General features: G+C 37.8%; 2 protein-coding genes across 2 annotated transcripts; one reads left to right on the top strand and one right to left on the bottom strand.

Moving 5' to 3' along the window:
• Positions 1-199: 199 nt before the first annotated feature.
• LOC137389860 (ubiquitin-conjugating enzyme E2 H-like) lies at positions 200-3,162 on the bottom strand. The gene is made up of 7 exons (XM_068076003.1): positions 3,011-3,162; positions 2,653-2,729; positions 2,462-2,536; positions 1,949-1,988; positions 1,809-1,861; positions 1,431-1,559; positions 200-731 (listed from the first exon to the last, which is right to left on the bottom strand). The coding sequence occupies exons 1-7, from the start codon at positions 3,061-3,063 to the stop codon at positions 571-573; spliced, it is 588 nt and encodes a 195-aa protein (XP_067932104.1). The 5' UTR covers positions 3,064-3,162; the 3' UTR covers positions 200-570.
• Positions 3,163-7,317: 4,155 nt separating this feature from the next.
• Positions 7,318-13,292, top strand: LOC137390038 (serine dehydratase-like). The gene is made up of 7 exons (XM_068076269.1): positions 7,318-7,484; positions 7,660-7,812; positions 8,388-8,506; positions 9,510-9,613; positions 10,126-10,255; positions 11,669-11,793; positions 12,771-13,292. Exons 1-7 carry the CDS (start codon positions 7,344-7,346, stop codon positions 12,965-12,967), a joined length of 969 nt encoding a protein of 322 aa, XP_067932370.1. The 5' UTR covers positions 7,318-7,343; the 3' UTR covers positions 12,968-13,292.
• Positions 13,293-15,186: the final 1,894 nt, after the last annotated feature.

The raw sequence follows: 15,186 nt of genomic DNA, 5'->3' as shown, positions 1-15,186 counted from the left end.
GTCAAGGCATTGTTCATCAAGTCTCTACTCACTTCTCTATTTCTCAATCTGTTAGCTGTCACTATTACAGCAAACTTTTTTCTATCAGTTTTATTTGCTACCTTGGCATGTCTGCTCAAACTCGCAACTTCTGTCAAGAGCTTCTTTAGCGATCTCTACTGACGTGTCCTGTCACATGTAGTGTCTAAGGGAACTCAAATTGTCTTAATTTTTTTATTAACAACAGAGTAAGAAAAACTGTCTTAGTCATTCTCAATCATTCCTCACAATGTAATCATCCAATTTCACATAAAATATAATAGGCAGTTTTTCTGCTGTAAGATAGTCTAAAGAGTACAGCAATAGTGACCCACCACATGAATACAAACAAGGTATAATATAAGAAAGGCTAGCATGCTAACAGAACAGGCTAATACATAGCTTATCATAGGATAGATATAAAATATAGGAGCCTTGTATTGAGTACAATCTAACTGCAATCATTAGTCTACAGGCACAGGTCATGTAATGGGGGTATTCTTGCTTTAAAATGGTAATATAATAGATAGCCATATATGTAATAATGAGTGATCATAACTCCATATCCTGAGCTTCATCCTCTGAGAAATCGCTGAGAGAAGATTCCGAATCATCCAAAGTGTTTACACCGTTGGTGCCATTAACCTCTTCATTGGTGGCTTGCCGTATTTGCTCATTTGTCGCCGCTTCAGTAGCGTACCTCCTGACATATTCTGCAAATATACTTGGTAGATGAGATTATGCTCATACAGCAAAGCCAATAAGTACATGACTGATATGTTTCTAACCGAAAAAATTTTCAACTGAGAAGCCATAATAAAATATCAATGAGTAAACCCAGGCGTTTATGACGTGATAGCTTTTATTTAGCCAATGTATAGTTGAGAGGAAAGCTTGATCACTTTTGTAAATGAATTTTGTGTAAGGATCTGTAGAAATAAATTCAACTGCTTTATAATGCACATATAATAGTACTAGTGTCCTTTAGAAGTGTCACTCTGCATACCCTTGCTACACGCTTTGAAAAGACACCGAACCTGTTCCAAAATTAAAAATATCTGTTTACCTAGACGACAATACCTGCTAAACCTAGATGACAATACATGGTAACCTAGACGACAATACCTGGTTACATAGATGACAATATCTGGTTACTTAGATGACTACACCTGGTTACCTAGACAACAATACCTGGTTACCTAGATGACTATACCTGCTTACCTAGATGACGATACCTGCTTACCTAGATGACAATACCTGCTTACCTAAATAACAATACCTGCTTACTCTGAATACCTAGAAATCAATACCTGGTTACCTAAATGGCAACATTTGGTTATCTAGATAGCAATATCTGCTTATTCAGAATACTAAGAACTCGATACCTGGTTGTCAAAATAGCAACACATTACCTTTCACTTTTAGCTTATACTCTTCAGGTTTGTGCAGTAAAAGGGCAGCAGCATCTCCATTCAAAGGATCTGATGGATTGGGATACCTTAGCAGCTGTGGCAAGAATGACTCAAAGATATTTTTCAGATCTACAAAACACCATCCACAAGTAATGAGGCGTGCAGATGAATAGCGATGCTAGATCAACACAAGGCCTCATTAGTCATGTCTTTTACATAAATGAGCCAAAAGTGTAAAGATTCACTAGAGTAACAAAAATAATTTTGCTCGGAGTAATAGGAATTCATGGAGAAATGGAGAATACAGCGGTCTGGTAATAAGATAACTATGGTCAGCACCCATTTCAGCATCATAATTCAACTTCTTTATTTACTCACCATAGAGAGCTGTCCATGTCTGGTTAATAACATTGAGACAGACGGTCCCAGAACTAAAACAAACAACATTTTTTTAGCGAATGTGTGAAATGATTAATCGTGTTATCCTGGCAAATAATGTAATTAAAGACAAAACTTACACTTCATCAATATTCGGATGGTATATCCTGTTCATGAATCCTGAAAAGACAATGCATTCGAAGGTTATTCACCTGCCATTCATATTAGCTAATAGCACTAACCAATAAGCATCTCTTTAAATATCCATCAGGGAGTTTTACACAAAAATACAATCATGGTTAGAAAGAGGCACAAATAAAACAATGAACTAAGGGACTCACAAAAAATAGTAAAGCAAATCTACATAAACCATGCCTCGATACATCAAACTATCTAATCGAAAAAACTGTAAATATGTTCCTTCAAACTGGATTAATGTACATGTATCTATATATATATATATATATATATAGCATCTTTTCCACAGACTATTTAACAGATTCAACAAACTGAATCAGTCACCAGGTGTTTTAATAATTTTTTTTCAATTTGAACAGATTTATAACATTGAAGTCCCTGATAATCCTACTGAGTATTCTTCATTAGGCCACTAAAGTAATCATCCAGAGGCATCGAAGCAATATGTGTTATACCAATTGAAGGACTTTTGAAAGGATACGCCTCTGGGAGATCAACTCGTACGTTCCACAGCCCTCCTTCATAAGCAGCTGAAAGAATTTAAAAAATGGGTGTAGTCTGAAAGCCAACAAAGTGAATAAGTCTATTTATGATATGTTATGTTCTCAAATATTCAGACACTCAACATGCATTGACTGCAACTTACTTTCACTAGGACCCTCAAAGCGTACAATGAATTCGTTCATGTTATCCAATATGGTCACTTGATATTGGCTTTCCATTCTACAAACAACGGCGATCGTTTTGCAAAAGGATAGTAATTAATATGTATTGCTTAAATGGTTTTGAATGAGCATATGAATTCTCATTATTACATAGAAGTGGCTCTGACAAAAAAAAAACAAAGAATATCAGCAAAAATATTGCACTACCTCACCGGATGCCCGTTTTAGCACGCCATAACCTTACGACGTTCTAAATGCATTCCAGCGAACAATACGAATACGATTGTAAAATAACGGTAAAACAAAAATAAACAAAATAGTGTCAATACAGCTACATACAATTTAACAATATCAGTATCCATTCTTCGTTTTCCTGGGCTTGGCGAGGACATTTTGCTTGATGTGAAAATAAGGTTAGCAGAGTAGTAAACTATGGTAAACGGGTACTTCTGTCTCCGTGTATGATAAACAGCGATGTGAACTGACTACAAACGAGCGCACAGCGATTCGTGAGAATTAGTCACGTGATGTAAACAAATACTTATATTCGAAATGCTTTTGAACTAATTTCTGTTTTGTTGTGAATGTTTGCTCAACTATTTGTATTTAATATTTGCAGTAAACAAAATACGTTTTTTAAATACAATGATTTATTACATTATGCATAAAATCTAAATTAATAAACTAGCACGAAATATTAAATAAAACAGCTGATCGTGTAAACAATGTCACGCGGCATTACCTTTTTAAGCTAAGAGTAGAAGTTTCGTTTTAGTAAGAACTTTCGGTTTCTTGTTGCTGCAGCGATCGACTGTCGGCGTTACAATAAATAGCTTAATTTTTTGTATTGACTTAACATTATTTAGATAATCGTAGTTTGATTTTAATTGAACTGTTGTTATGTCAGGCATTTTTTGGCAACATATAGGATAATGCTGTAAGATATGTCTTTGGGATGGGCGGAAATTATGAGGAGCTAAACATTGTATTGTGAGGAACGACATAATTAACTTTGGTACAGAACTATAGCACGAAGAGACACATTATGACCAGACACTAAGCAAGCCGTTTTATTCACGATAGTAAAGCTATGGTTTTGTGCGTTGCTTGAGTTTGCTTGTTATCAGTCGTTGAGCAATGGTGGTATCAATATTTCGCGCACAGATTAAATCTAGCAAGACTCTAATATACATGTAGTCTTATCCGATAACTTGCTAGTGTATTTTGCTGGTATTCTTATGTAAAGGTTTGTATGATTATTGCTGCGCTTATGTGGGTAAAGCCTGCCAGATATAATTTTGGAGTGAGTAGTAGTGGCATGCTTCTGTCATGTAATGACAGTGCTTGGTAGTGTTCTCATGTTCCCTGTTTCCTTATCAGGAGTTTCCTAAATACTTTTTGTGCGTCAGCCTTGCTGCCTAAGTAAATTTTATTTTTCCATTTTACTCTGTTGTTAGATACAGACGTCCAGGTGTTAGGGCCAATATTAAAAGGTTTGAGGTTCCGTTTAAGTACGTCTTCAAATCGCAGATGTGGTCTGTCAGTTGGGCGGGTTCCGTTTTCCAGTACACCATGAAGAAGCTGATAGGGAATTCTGTCAGCTGGCACTTGATTGATATGACCAGCCCAACGGAGTCTGATGAACTTCAGTCTGGTAGGAAGAGGAGCAGATCCAGTCAGCCTGAAGAGGTTTTCATTAGTGAGTTTATCTTTCAAGGTTTTTCCTAGGATAAACCTGATGCTTCTGGTGTGAAATGCACTGAGCTTGGATTCTTGTGGTCTGTAAGTTGCCCACGTCTCTGCACCATAGAGAAGAACACTGAGAACGCAGGCTTCATACACACGAGCTTTGGTTTTGACACTGAGGTGCTTGTTTTTCTAAAGAGACCCAGTCTTTTTGAGAAAACCTGGAGTTCATTTTGGAAGGTAGCACAGAGAGCAGCATCATCTGCATGCAAGAATTATTGGATGATGCACTTTTTGGTCTTGGAGCTAGCTTTGAATTTAGCCAGTTTGAAGAAGTTGCCATCATGTATGGTCAACAGAAAGACACCACATGATGGGTGCAGGTGTAGATTGGTGACTCTGAAGACATATGAGAAATAGATGCCAAAGAGAGTGGATGCAAGGACACATCCTTGCTTGACACCTCTTTTCATAGGAAAAGCATTTGACAGTTTGCCCTCAAATTGAATTTGAGCTTTCATACTAGTATGAAGACTTGATCAGAGATAGAAGTACGGGCGGACATCACTCTTCCTGAGGACTGTAAATAGTGATTCTCGATCCACCAGATCAAAAGCCATGGTCAGGTCTACGAAAGCTAAATATAGAGGCTCACATTGGTCTCTAGACTTTTCTTGGAGCTGGCGAACAGCAAGTATCATGTCAGTTGTTGATCTTTTAGCTCTGAAACCACACTGTGATTCAGGATACACATCTTCAGCAATTGTTTGTAGCCGGCTAAGCAGGACTCTTGCCAGCAATTTTCCTGTAACACTGAGAAGAGAGATACCTCGATAATTGTTGCAGTTTCCATGATCCCCTTTGCTTTATACAGGAAGAAGATTTTTGCATCTTTAAATTCCTGTGGTACAATTTTGGTTGCCCAGCACTTGCAGATAAGGAGGTGGATGTGTTGGAATAGGGAGTCGGAGCCTGTTCTCAGATGCTCAAGATAAATTGCATCTATACCTGCAGCTTTGCCAGGTCGAGGATTCCTGATTGCACTGACTATTTCAGCAAGGTCAGGTAGTACATCTAAATCCTCACGAATTGGAAGATTTGGCAGTTTGACAATGTAATCATAATCAACATCACCAACAAAACCCTAAAATTCACTGTAGTGCTTAATCCAGCGGTTCAGTTTTTGCTCTCTATTCTCAATAACTGAGCCACTTTTACATTTCAGCACTCCATCGCTTTGGGCAGTAGCAGTTTTGATGGCACTGAACATATCCTTGATGTTTCCAGTGTCTCTGGCTGCATCAATAATAGTGCATAACGAGTCCCGGTAGGCCTGCACACAATTTTTGACAGCCTTTTGAGCTTCAGCCTGTGCAGTGCGATAGTTTGCAAGTGCTTGTTTAGTCAGTCTGGATTTCATCTTTATCATGACGTCTCTTTTATGTGCAAGCACAGGTTCAAGAAGTTCACGAGAGTTGTTATACCAGTCAGGGTCATGCTTTTGCCTCAGGCTAAATATTTCTAGCCCCGCGCTATGGATTGAAGATTTCAGTACTTCCCATTGGTCATCAGGTGAGGCTTCAGTGTTGAGGCTTTCTATCTTCTGATCAAGCAGCTTACGATATTCTTCTTGAAGTTGAGTTTTCTTTGTGTTTGACACGTCTATTTTTGATTGTTTTATCTGATTGTGGTATGGTCGCGGCTCGAGCAGCAGCTCTGACACCAGCTCTGACACCATTAGACTATGATCACTGTCACAGTCAGCACTATGGCAGGTTCTAGTATTAAAAACATCCTTCCTGTATTTAGAGCTTGGTTTGAGCTGGTGCTAAGTTTTTGAGCCAGGGTGACACCAAGACATTTTTCTGTGAGAATCGCCTGGAAAAATGGAATTGGTGACAACAAGGTTGTTCAACAAGGTTGTATTGAGTACGTGTTATAAAATTTGGACCTCATCATATTCTTTCTGTAAACAATGAACATTCACAAACTGAGAGACGAAACATTTGCATTTACATGGATATAGATTGACTTTTTAGTTTTCAGTAGGATGAAGGTTATGTAGCACTATTTGTGATATGCATACTCTACCCGCTAGTAAATTTTCGCATTGAGAGTTCTATTTTAATTTGTTTTGCTAAACTATGCAATCACATGCTTATTACGCCACTGTTATGTAAAACAGTTTCAGCATCTGATGAGCTATGTTTTTTGCATTTTTACATTTATTTTAAGTGTAACTGGTTTACTTGCATTTACCGTTATTTCTCGTTCTTGAGTTTTTGTGTATCATAATGGTCAATTGATTCTACCCTGAAATCTAATGCGATGAATTCTGATGGATTCGTGTAAGCTTTATGTCTGCAGCATGTGAATTGTAATTGAGCTATGATTGCAGACCAAAATATTGATTTAATAAAAGTCATTTGAGAGCCATAAATGGATCTAATTTCCATAAATTAGAACCATTTATGGAAGATGAAAAAAATTTTAAAGATTGGCATAGCGAGTCTATCAACACTATTAAAGTTTTTCACATTTTGAATCGGCAGCATTTTTCTAAGTATAGTTGACATCTAGATCAAGTGTTTAGGCAGGTTCAGGTATTATCATAGTATTCATAGTTGAACATGATATAGTTATTGCATAGCCTAAGTTGCTTTGCACAGATTAATTGTTTTGCGCAGATAATGTTATACATATTCAGTGCTTTTTAAATCTTTTACTAAACTCAATTAGGATTGCTTAGTTTAGATAAAAGCAAGCTATGATGCTTTTTGACATCTCTTTAGTTTAGTTGTGTGAATATGGACTGCATCATAGCTAAAATATGTGATCAGCATTATAGCAGCATTGATGTAAAACTTCAAATAGTATTACACACAATGAGGGTGCATTTGAGGTCTCTTCTTACCTGCTGTTTATTACAGTTCACTGTTTTTTTATGTAGTTTCAATGTTTTTAAGTGATTTTGTAGTGAGTTTCAATGGCCATGCATGTGGAAACACCACTTATTGAGAGTACTCCACTATCAAAAATTGCTTCTTGTCGAGTCTTTCTCAAACTGGAAAACTGTCAGCCAGCTGCATCATTTAAAATACGAGGAATTGGCCTTCTATGCTCAGAGGTATTTGAAAGTTAGATCTCTATCACTAGAATAAAAATTAGACAACCCAAAGCAATAGTTTTCGGTGCTGATTAGAAACAATGCTCAATTTATTCTTTGTATCTCTATTCCTTTATGTTCTTTGCAATTTTATCTCAGTATACAAGCTGGTGAGACAACACTGTTTGTCCCACAGGCTAAGCGAGCTGGAAGTTCTAGAATAATTTGTTCATCAGGAGGAAATGCTGGACTTGCTGCTGCATATGCCAGCCGAAAGCTTGATATGCCCTGTAAAATATTTGTACCTGGCAGCACCTCTGAGGCAACTGTCGAGAAACTGCGTGCAGAGGTACAGTCTAAGCTTGGTTGTTAAGTAGAGTCTCTGAACTTAAATACATCATAGTAAAATTATATTATCAATTAACCAGCACTGTCTCTGCAAATCAAACCTATTTGATCAGTAACTAATAGGTTGTTAGAATGATAGAATTTGTTTTCTCTTTATCAAAGGAGTGGGCAATTTCTATTATTTATAAACAGATCTTTTAAAATAAAAAATTTAGCCATTCATTAATGGCATCAGCTACTAAGTTGTTTGTTTGCATATGGCTTACACTTACCAATATGTACCTACTACATTTGACTGACATTTTTTAATATACGCCTCCATCATACTGATTCAGAGATTAAGGCCCGCAGACACGACCTATTATAATCACATATATTGATACTATTGTTAGTGGTATTGAATTGCTCCAAATTTACATAATATTTTTGGTGTTGTAAAGTACAATTTAAATTGTGCACAAAATGCTTAGTATTTGCAGAAAAAGATGCAATTTTGGTATTACGTCTTGGTAACCGCTTTGGGCTGACCATTACACTTGGTGTGTATTTAGTATAATCACTTGCTTGTGAATTTAGAATGCGGAAGTTGAAGTTGTTGGCAAGGTCTGGGATGACGCCAATAAAGAGGCGCTGAAACAGTTGGAGTTGTGTACCGACAGCGCTTTTGTTCACCCATTTGATCATCCTACCATCTGGTGTGTACTTTTTTATGATTATTTTGGTTTGCTTCAGGTAGAGTTGTCCTACCATGGTAAAAAGAGGCCCGCATTTATTCCCACGGAATTTTTTTGTTACATATAGATTTCATAAAATTTGTTTACCACAGATCAACTAGTGACAGCTTATCGGTAGTCCAGTAGCTTATGAGTCATCACTGACAGCGGTCAGCGTGATGTATTTCTCCTGTGAGATTCTGCTCCCAGCCGTTGTATGTATTTTCTGTGAGGGTTGGCCTCCAGCTGCTATGTATATTTTCAGCCATGATGCTTGCTTGTATTACATGGGGCTTGCCAATGGTCATGCTTCTGCATCCCCACGCAGTACGGTTTGATAAGGTTTGTCGTGCGTGTCACCTTTTGGCATGCATTTCACATGCCCTCTGCTGGCTGCTTATGCGTCATTCACGCGAGATTAAAAACTTTGTTTTATCTCAAACTCTACCCGTCGTTTTAAGCCTTAAGTAGAATCAGTTGTGGTGGCCGATGCTCAGCTACTGCTCTGTTCACAATATTTTCAACCATTCATAGATTGATATTTGTTATATATACAAACACCAGAGGGAGCTGCAGTCAAAGTTATGAGTCAGATTTTTGCCTAGTCGGTTGATTGCACTGTCTGTATCGAAAATACTCGGGTTACTACTCCTCTTCATGTGAGATCAGCGAGAACTCTGTGCCTTTTCTCATTTCATCAATGCTTGCTTTGCCTAATATCCTGAGGTCATCTAGCGGGCGCGTTAAGACTGTCCCGTTTTATCTGCTTTTCAACGCAACTCAAGCGTTTTTCTTGGAACTTGCGTATTCTCCTCGTTTAAGTTCAATTGCAGTGTTTAAGCATTGTTGCTCTTTATATTATTATTATTATTATGGTTGTTACAGTGTTTGTAAATTATTTTGAAACATTGCCCGAGGTCAGGACATTTTACATTATTGTATTAAGCATCAGGGTAAGCATGATGAGGTCATCTTGTTGTTACAGGAAAGGACACAGTACTATGGTACATGAGATGAAAAAACAGATGGGAGACGGGATATTACCTGGAGCTATTATAGCCTCAGTAGGTGGAGGAGGGCTGCTCACTGGTCAGTCCCCCAACAACCGTTTTAGTGCCTTTTTTAAACTAAAACTTATAGCCTCAGCATGGCTGGAGGATTTACTGCTTAAATTTATGCAGCCTTAATTCCTCAATTACTAGTGTCTGCCAAATGATCAAAATCTATTTCTTGGAGATATAGAGTTGATGCCAAATATCTGAAAAACATCGTTTCCTGCTGGTTTTGATGGCAAATGTCATAGAGAAAATTACAACAAAACTTTTAAATTCGCAACCCGTACAGTATTTTATTACTTTATTGTATATTATTATTTATCATGGTGACGATATCATTATTATGCGTAATTATCAAAGTAGGCTACCATTTTATTATTCCTCACCTTGGTAATCAAGTACAGCCTTGATAGCCTGTCCTATATGAATTCAGGTTTTGTAATTAACACAACAAATGATTGCGCTTCTTCACAATGTCCAATATAATAACTCAATACAGAGAGAGATTTCTCATACTTCTGCTCAATATTTCTGCTTCTCTTACAGGTATCATACAAGGTTTGGATGAAGTTGGCTGGTCAGATGTTCCTCTTGTTGCTATGGAGACTAAAGGTGCAGACTCTTTGGCAGCATCTATGAATGCTGGTAAACTCACATCTTTGTCAGACATAACAAGGTAAGTGATTGGTGCTTGGATAACTGCGATGTAGTGAGGAATTGTCAAAACTCATTTTATTTAAATCAAGTGAGGCAGTTTGTATATTAGTGAAAGAAGCCTTTCTTTAGTAGAGAGTCGTTAGTTTGTTCATGAGTTCACGTTAGTAGAGGAAGTTTCTGTTTAGTTGAGAGTCTTTGGTTTGTTCATGAGTTCACATCAGTAGAGGAAGTCTCTCTTTAATGGAGTCTTTGGTTCGTTCATGAGTTCACATCAGTAGAGGAAGTCTCTCTTTAATGGAGTCTTTGGTTCGTTCATGAGTTCACATCAGTAGAGGAAGTCTCTTTTTAGTAGAGAGTCTTTGGTTTGTTCATGAGTTCACATCAGTAGAGGAAGTATCTCTTTAATGGAGTCTTTGGTTCGTTCATGAGTTCACATCAGTAGAGGAAGTCTCTCTTTAGTAAAGAGTCTTTGGTTTGTTCATGAGTTCACATCAGTAGAGGAAGTCTCTCTTTAATGGAGTCTTTGGTTCATTCATGAGTTCACATCAGTAGAGGAAGTCTCTCTTTAGTAGAGAGTCATTGGTTTGTTCATGAGCTCACATCAGTAGATGAAGTCTCTTGAGCTCATAAAGTTGCATTCAGCTGTTTGTGACTCTGAGTTTATAAAATATGAATCAATAATCATTCTAACGTATTATCAGTTGTAGAAAGCTTTTCAGTGAATGTTGTGGTGAGACAATCGGTTAGTGTGGTGAAGAGGACAGAATAAGACGGTGTGTAAAGTGGTTTGTTCATGCATTGATAGGAGCTTGGCTCACACACCCCTGCCGTCACCGCTTCATCTTACTCTTAAAGATTTTAAAGCTTGTCTGCTCTGGGGTTGACTCTGTGAGGGTGACAATAGAACAAGTTGTATGTGACAGTAATTTGAGTCTTGTCACTGGAAATTCTAGCTTTGACAGAAACAAACTGGAGACGCGGCTGGCTGAGGTGTTGCCTTGCATATAATCTACCGTAATATGAAAACAAGAACTTTTCATTCTCTAACAGTGGGAGATTTTGAAAAAACAAGTCAGTCAGCCAACCGCATAAAAGAATGTTTTCCATGACTAGCTCTGATAATTGCTTGTCAGCTCTGTAATCTCAGGTAGAGTTGGCCCTTGCATCTTTTTAAATAAATACGTTGTAGATTTTATCACTTGCTGAATAAAAAGCACTGTTTGCTACTCACAGCGGTACTTTATGAATGTTTGTGGATATTTTTATCAATCTGTAGTTCTTTGAGTAGCCACAATATTTAATGCATGAAGGAAACTGCTATCAGATTTCATTTTTTAAAATCTTCAAGAAAAACATGCTCTAAAACTCTCCAGTTGTCACAAACTATAATTGTCTGTACTGTATATCAAAGCCGCTATTTGGTTATTGACAGCATTGCAAAGACTCTCGGCAGCAAAACAGTGTGTCAGCAATTATTTGACTACACAAAATCTCATCGGGTCATTTCAGAGGTGGTTACTGATGAAATGGCATTGAACGCGTGCTTCAAGTTTTCAGGTAAGAATTCAGCTGTTTGCGTTTTATTCTTCAGCTGCTTACGTTGAGGAGAAATAATGTGAATGTATTACTATGACAGGGTAAGCAGTCTATTAGGACACACCAAGTCTTCCTTGTCACGTGCCTAACAATATAGGCCATGGACACTTTCACAATGCTCTGGTTATTGTTTATCCTTGTATTTTTTTAACTTTTTCATCTCGCATTTCTGTTTTTGATGTGATTATTTTGAACATTTCCGGCTCTGCAATGCTTATGATGTTAAGTCAGCTCTGCATTTCTGTTGTTCCAACTTTGAAACCTAATATTGTCATCATTTCTCTCTGACAACAGTTCTTTATTTTCATTCTGACACATTTTTATGTTACCAGTGATTTGGTTTATTCTGCTGCTTACAACTGGGGCTTGGTCATAACTGGTGTGCACTCTCGCATCATATTCATAACGGCAGTGAGCTCATGCGTTCACTTTAAATTCAAGCTCTGGAGTCAGCTGACACGAAACCCGCTATACAAGTATGTTTGCGATTTGACTCCAGAGTTTCTGTTACCTTCATACACTTGCTGAGCTGTGAAATGCATCAAAAGTATGTAGTAAAGCGACATTTGTGTACTCGATAAAAAAACAATCTAGCATATCTGATAGGTAATCCGATGTAACTCGAACAGGCACCGGAGCAAGAGGTGTAACTATGCGCCTATCCTCATACGATCAGTGCTTGTTACACTTGATGACACTGCTAGCTCATTGTATAACGGTAAATTTGCTGAGCTGATCTCGAGGTTAACTTAACTTGTACAAGCGCTCGCTTGGCGAGTTTCTCCATGCTAACAACTCGTCATTATCACCCCATTATCACCTATCATCACTGGCACCTTTCACCTGCTTCTGCTTGCCAACCTCTCTACCTACTGCCATACAAGTGACCTGTTTGTAGTCTCTTATCCGTTATCTTTCTGCCCTTTCGTACCTAACAGATGATGAGAGGATGCTGGTGGAGCCATCTTGCGGGGCGTCTCTTGCTGCGGTATATTCATCTGTGGTTCGGAGACTACAGACCGAGGGTAAACTGCCAGAAGAACTGGATAACATAGTTGTGGTGGTGTGTGGTGGCAGTAGCGTGACTATTGACGTCCTAAATCAACTAAAATCATCTCTCACTACTCCCCCCTAAACATACTCACTTTTTATAGTTTTTTACACCATTTTGGACAAATAGTTTGTCATGATTATTTCTACACATGAATGGTTGTGTCTGACCAGCTGCCATTGCTTTATTATAGCTATTTTAACAATGGTTGTTTTGTTTTAAATCTTTTTGTTTTGATCTCAACTGTAGTTAGACATTCACGCTTGCCTACTTCTCTTTGGTAAGTTCTTACTACGCATGATACTCATGTGATTGGAAAAACCATCCATACATACCTGTTGTAATGTTGTTCTTCATATAAACAGATAATTTACCAATCATATTACACTGTACAAACTATTTGCTATGAGACTCTGTCTTGATCAACTCCTTTATCCGTCAATTATGCTATTGACACTGGTATTGCATCAATTGCTTTAGCTAATTGGAAATGCCTAGGCCCCCACCCCTCCACGTTACTTGGATGTATTGGTCAGAGGGCTATTTCTGATGACCATGCTCTATTTTTATTTGTTGCAAAAGTTTATTCTTGGGCAAATAACATTCAAATTTGTCAAAACATGAAGGGATTAGCCAATTAGACGCAAGCAATGCAAAAGAGCTTTGAACAGAGGCCAACGCATTGAACCTGAAGCCAAGCACCTGCCTCCACGTAGATGTTTGGCTCGTGATCGAGATTCTATGAGGCTGTAAAAACAATCCTCAACTAGCCCCTGCATAGATATAAGTGTTGGGAAATATGTCTTAAGTGATTTTCTTTGGTAGTTGACAAGCTGCAGGCAGTATTTCAACAGAGAGGCATAAAATTCAAACAATCGTGGTCTCTGACCTGTGATAAAAGGTCACCAAGCTATGTCATAATTTTTCAGATTTAAGTTGTTGTTGCAACTCTGTAACAAAATAATTAATAGCTAATATATAAACTGGAGCCCTTAGAATGTACAAAATATTTAAATATTCTTACCTGAAGTAAACCAAAAGAAAATGTTTAATTCTATTGCGAAAAGTGTAAAGACGCTGCAATATTCATTAATTTTAAGCTCGAACAGACACCATTACCAAGTGACAGGGTAGCATACTTTCTCTGCACCAATGTCCACCAAACACCAGATCATCAAATTAGTTTACCTTTTGTATGCTTGCTGTAAGTTAGAGAACTCCATTCATAACCGAACAAGGGGCAAGGAACCTCCAAGAAAGAAATTAAGAATTCTGGAGACTAAAGCATGCAGCAGCTGTAAAGAGGAGTTTGAATCACAAACAAATGACATCACCACTAGTGATCTTTGCCTACCTCCATATGATTCATTAAGATCTTGTTTCAGAATGCACTAAAGATTATACGGGAACAATCACACTTGCAGACTGATTCGTCACCTTTGAGACGGAAGCTTTAGTCAAAAATCTGAGGTTCACGCACTCATCTCTTATAACACAAATAATAAAGACGTTCCATATATAGCAGGTTTCAGCCAGTACCATAACTTCAGCAGTATATTCACAAGCTGTTTACACTCAATAGTTGTTAGTGCTGCTGCCTCAATTCCATGTGAACAACAGTCAATAGCTGAGAATTGTTATTATAAAAATATGACTGCATTGTTATTCTTATGCCCTCCCCAATAGTTGAAATGCTCACCAGTGTTGAGTTATTACACAAAACTGATGGCACCAACTTATTTTTATGACTTTTATCCAATAGAGCTGCACTTATGCTTTACTATAATAAGACCAGTGTCTGTTCGTCTGCCCAAAGCCAAAATAAAAGCGGTTAGAAAAAAGTTTGTTGCACGGGAGTTGAACTCAGATACTCCTATTTACAGACGGGCGAGCTAACCACTCTCTACTCCAGCTCCGGGGCACTTCATGAATTAATTCTGCACATATAAATTACTAGTTACAATTCTTCAGAGTGCACAGGACTGCCGAGTGTACTAGTATTAATAAATTTAGAAGACAAGGTAGTAGTCTAGATCTAGACACACCTACGGGCGCCATTGTGGGGCCGATTAACTCTAAAGTCGAGAGAAACTTCTTTAAGCACTAAGTTCACAGTCTCTTAGATTAGACTAGCTATGAACCTTTCTTTGATTTTCAATCAGGTATCAGACAGGTGGGTGTTTAAGAGACAGTTCCGAAGAACCAAATGCACTTTTGAAATGAAATATTTGTAGCGATTTGATGGAAGGCACGAAGCATTCGCGTGGGAAGTTTGGATGAAATCGGCGAAAAAAATGTGGAAA

The sequence above is a fragment of the Watersipora subatra genome, chromosome 3 (genome assembly GCF_963576615.1).
Source record: "Watersipora subatra chromosome 3, tzWatSuba1.1, whole genome shotgun sequence".
Lineage (NCBI taxonomy): Eukaryota > Metazoa > Bryozoa > Gymnolaemata > Cheilostomatida > Watersiporidae > Watersipora > Watersipora subatra.
This window is presented reverse-complemented; position numbering and strand designations above follow the sequence as displayed.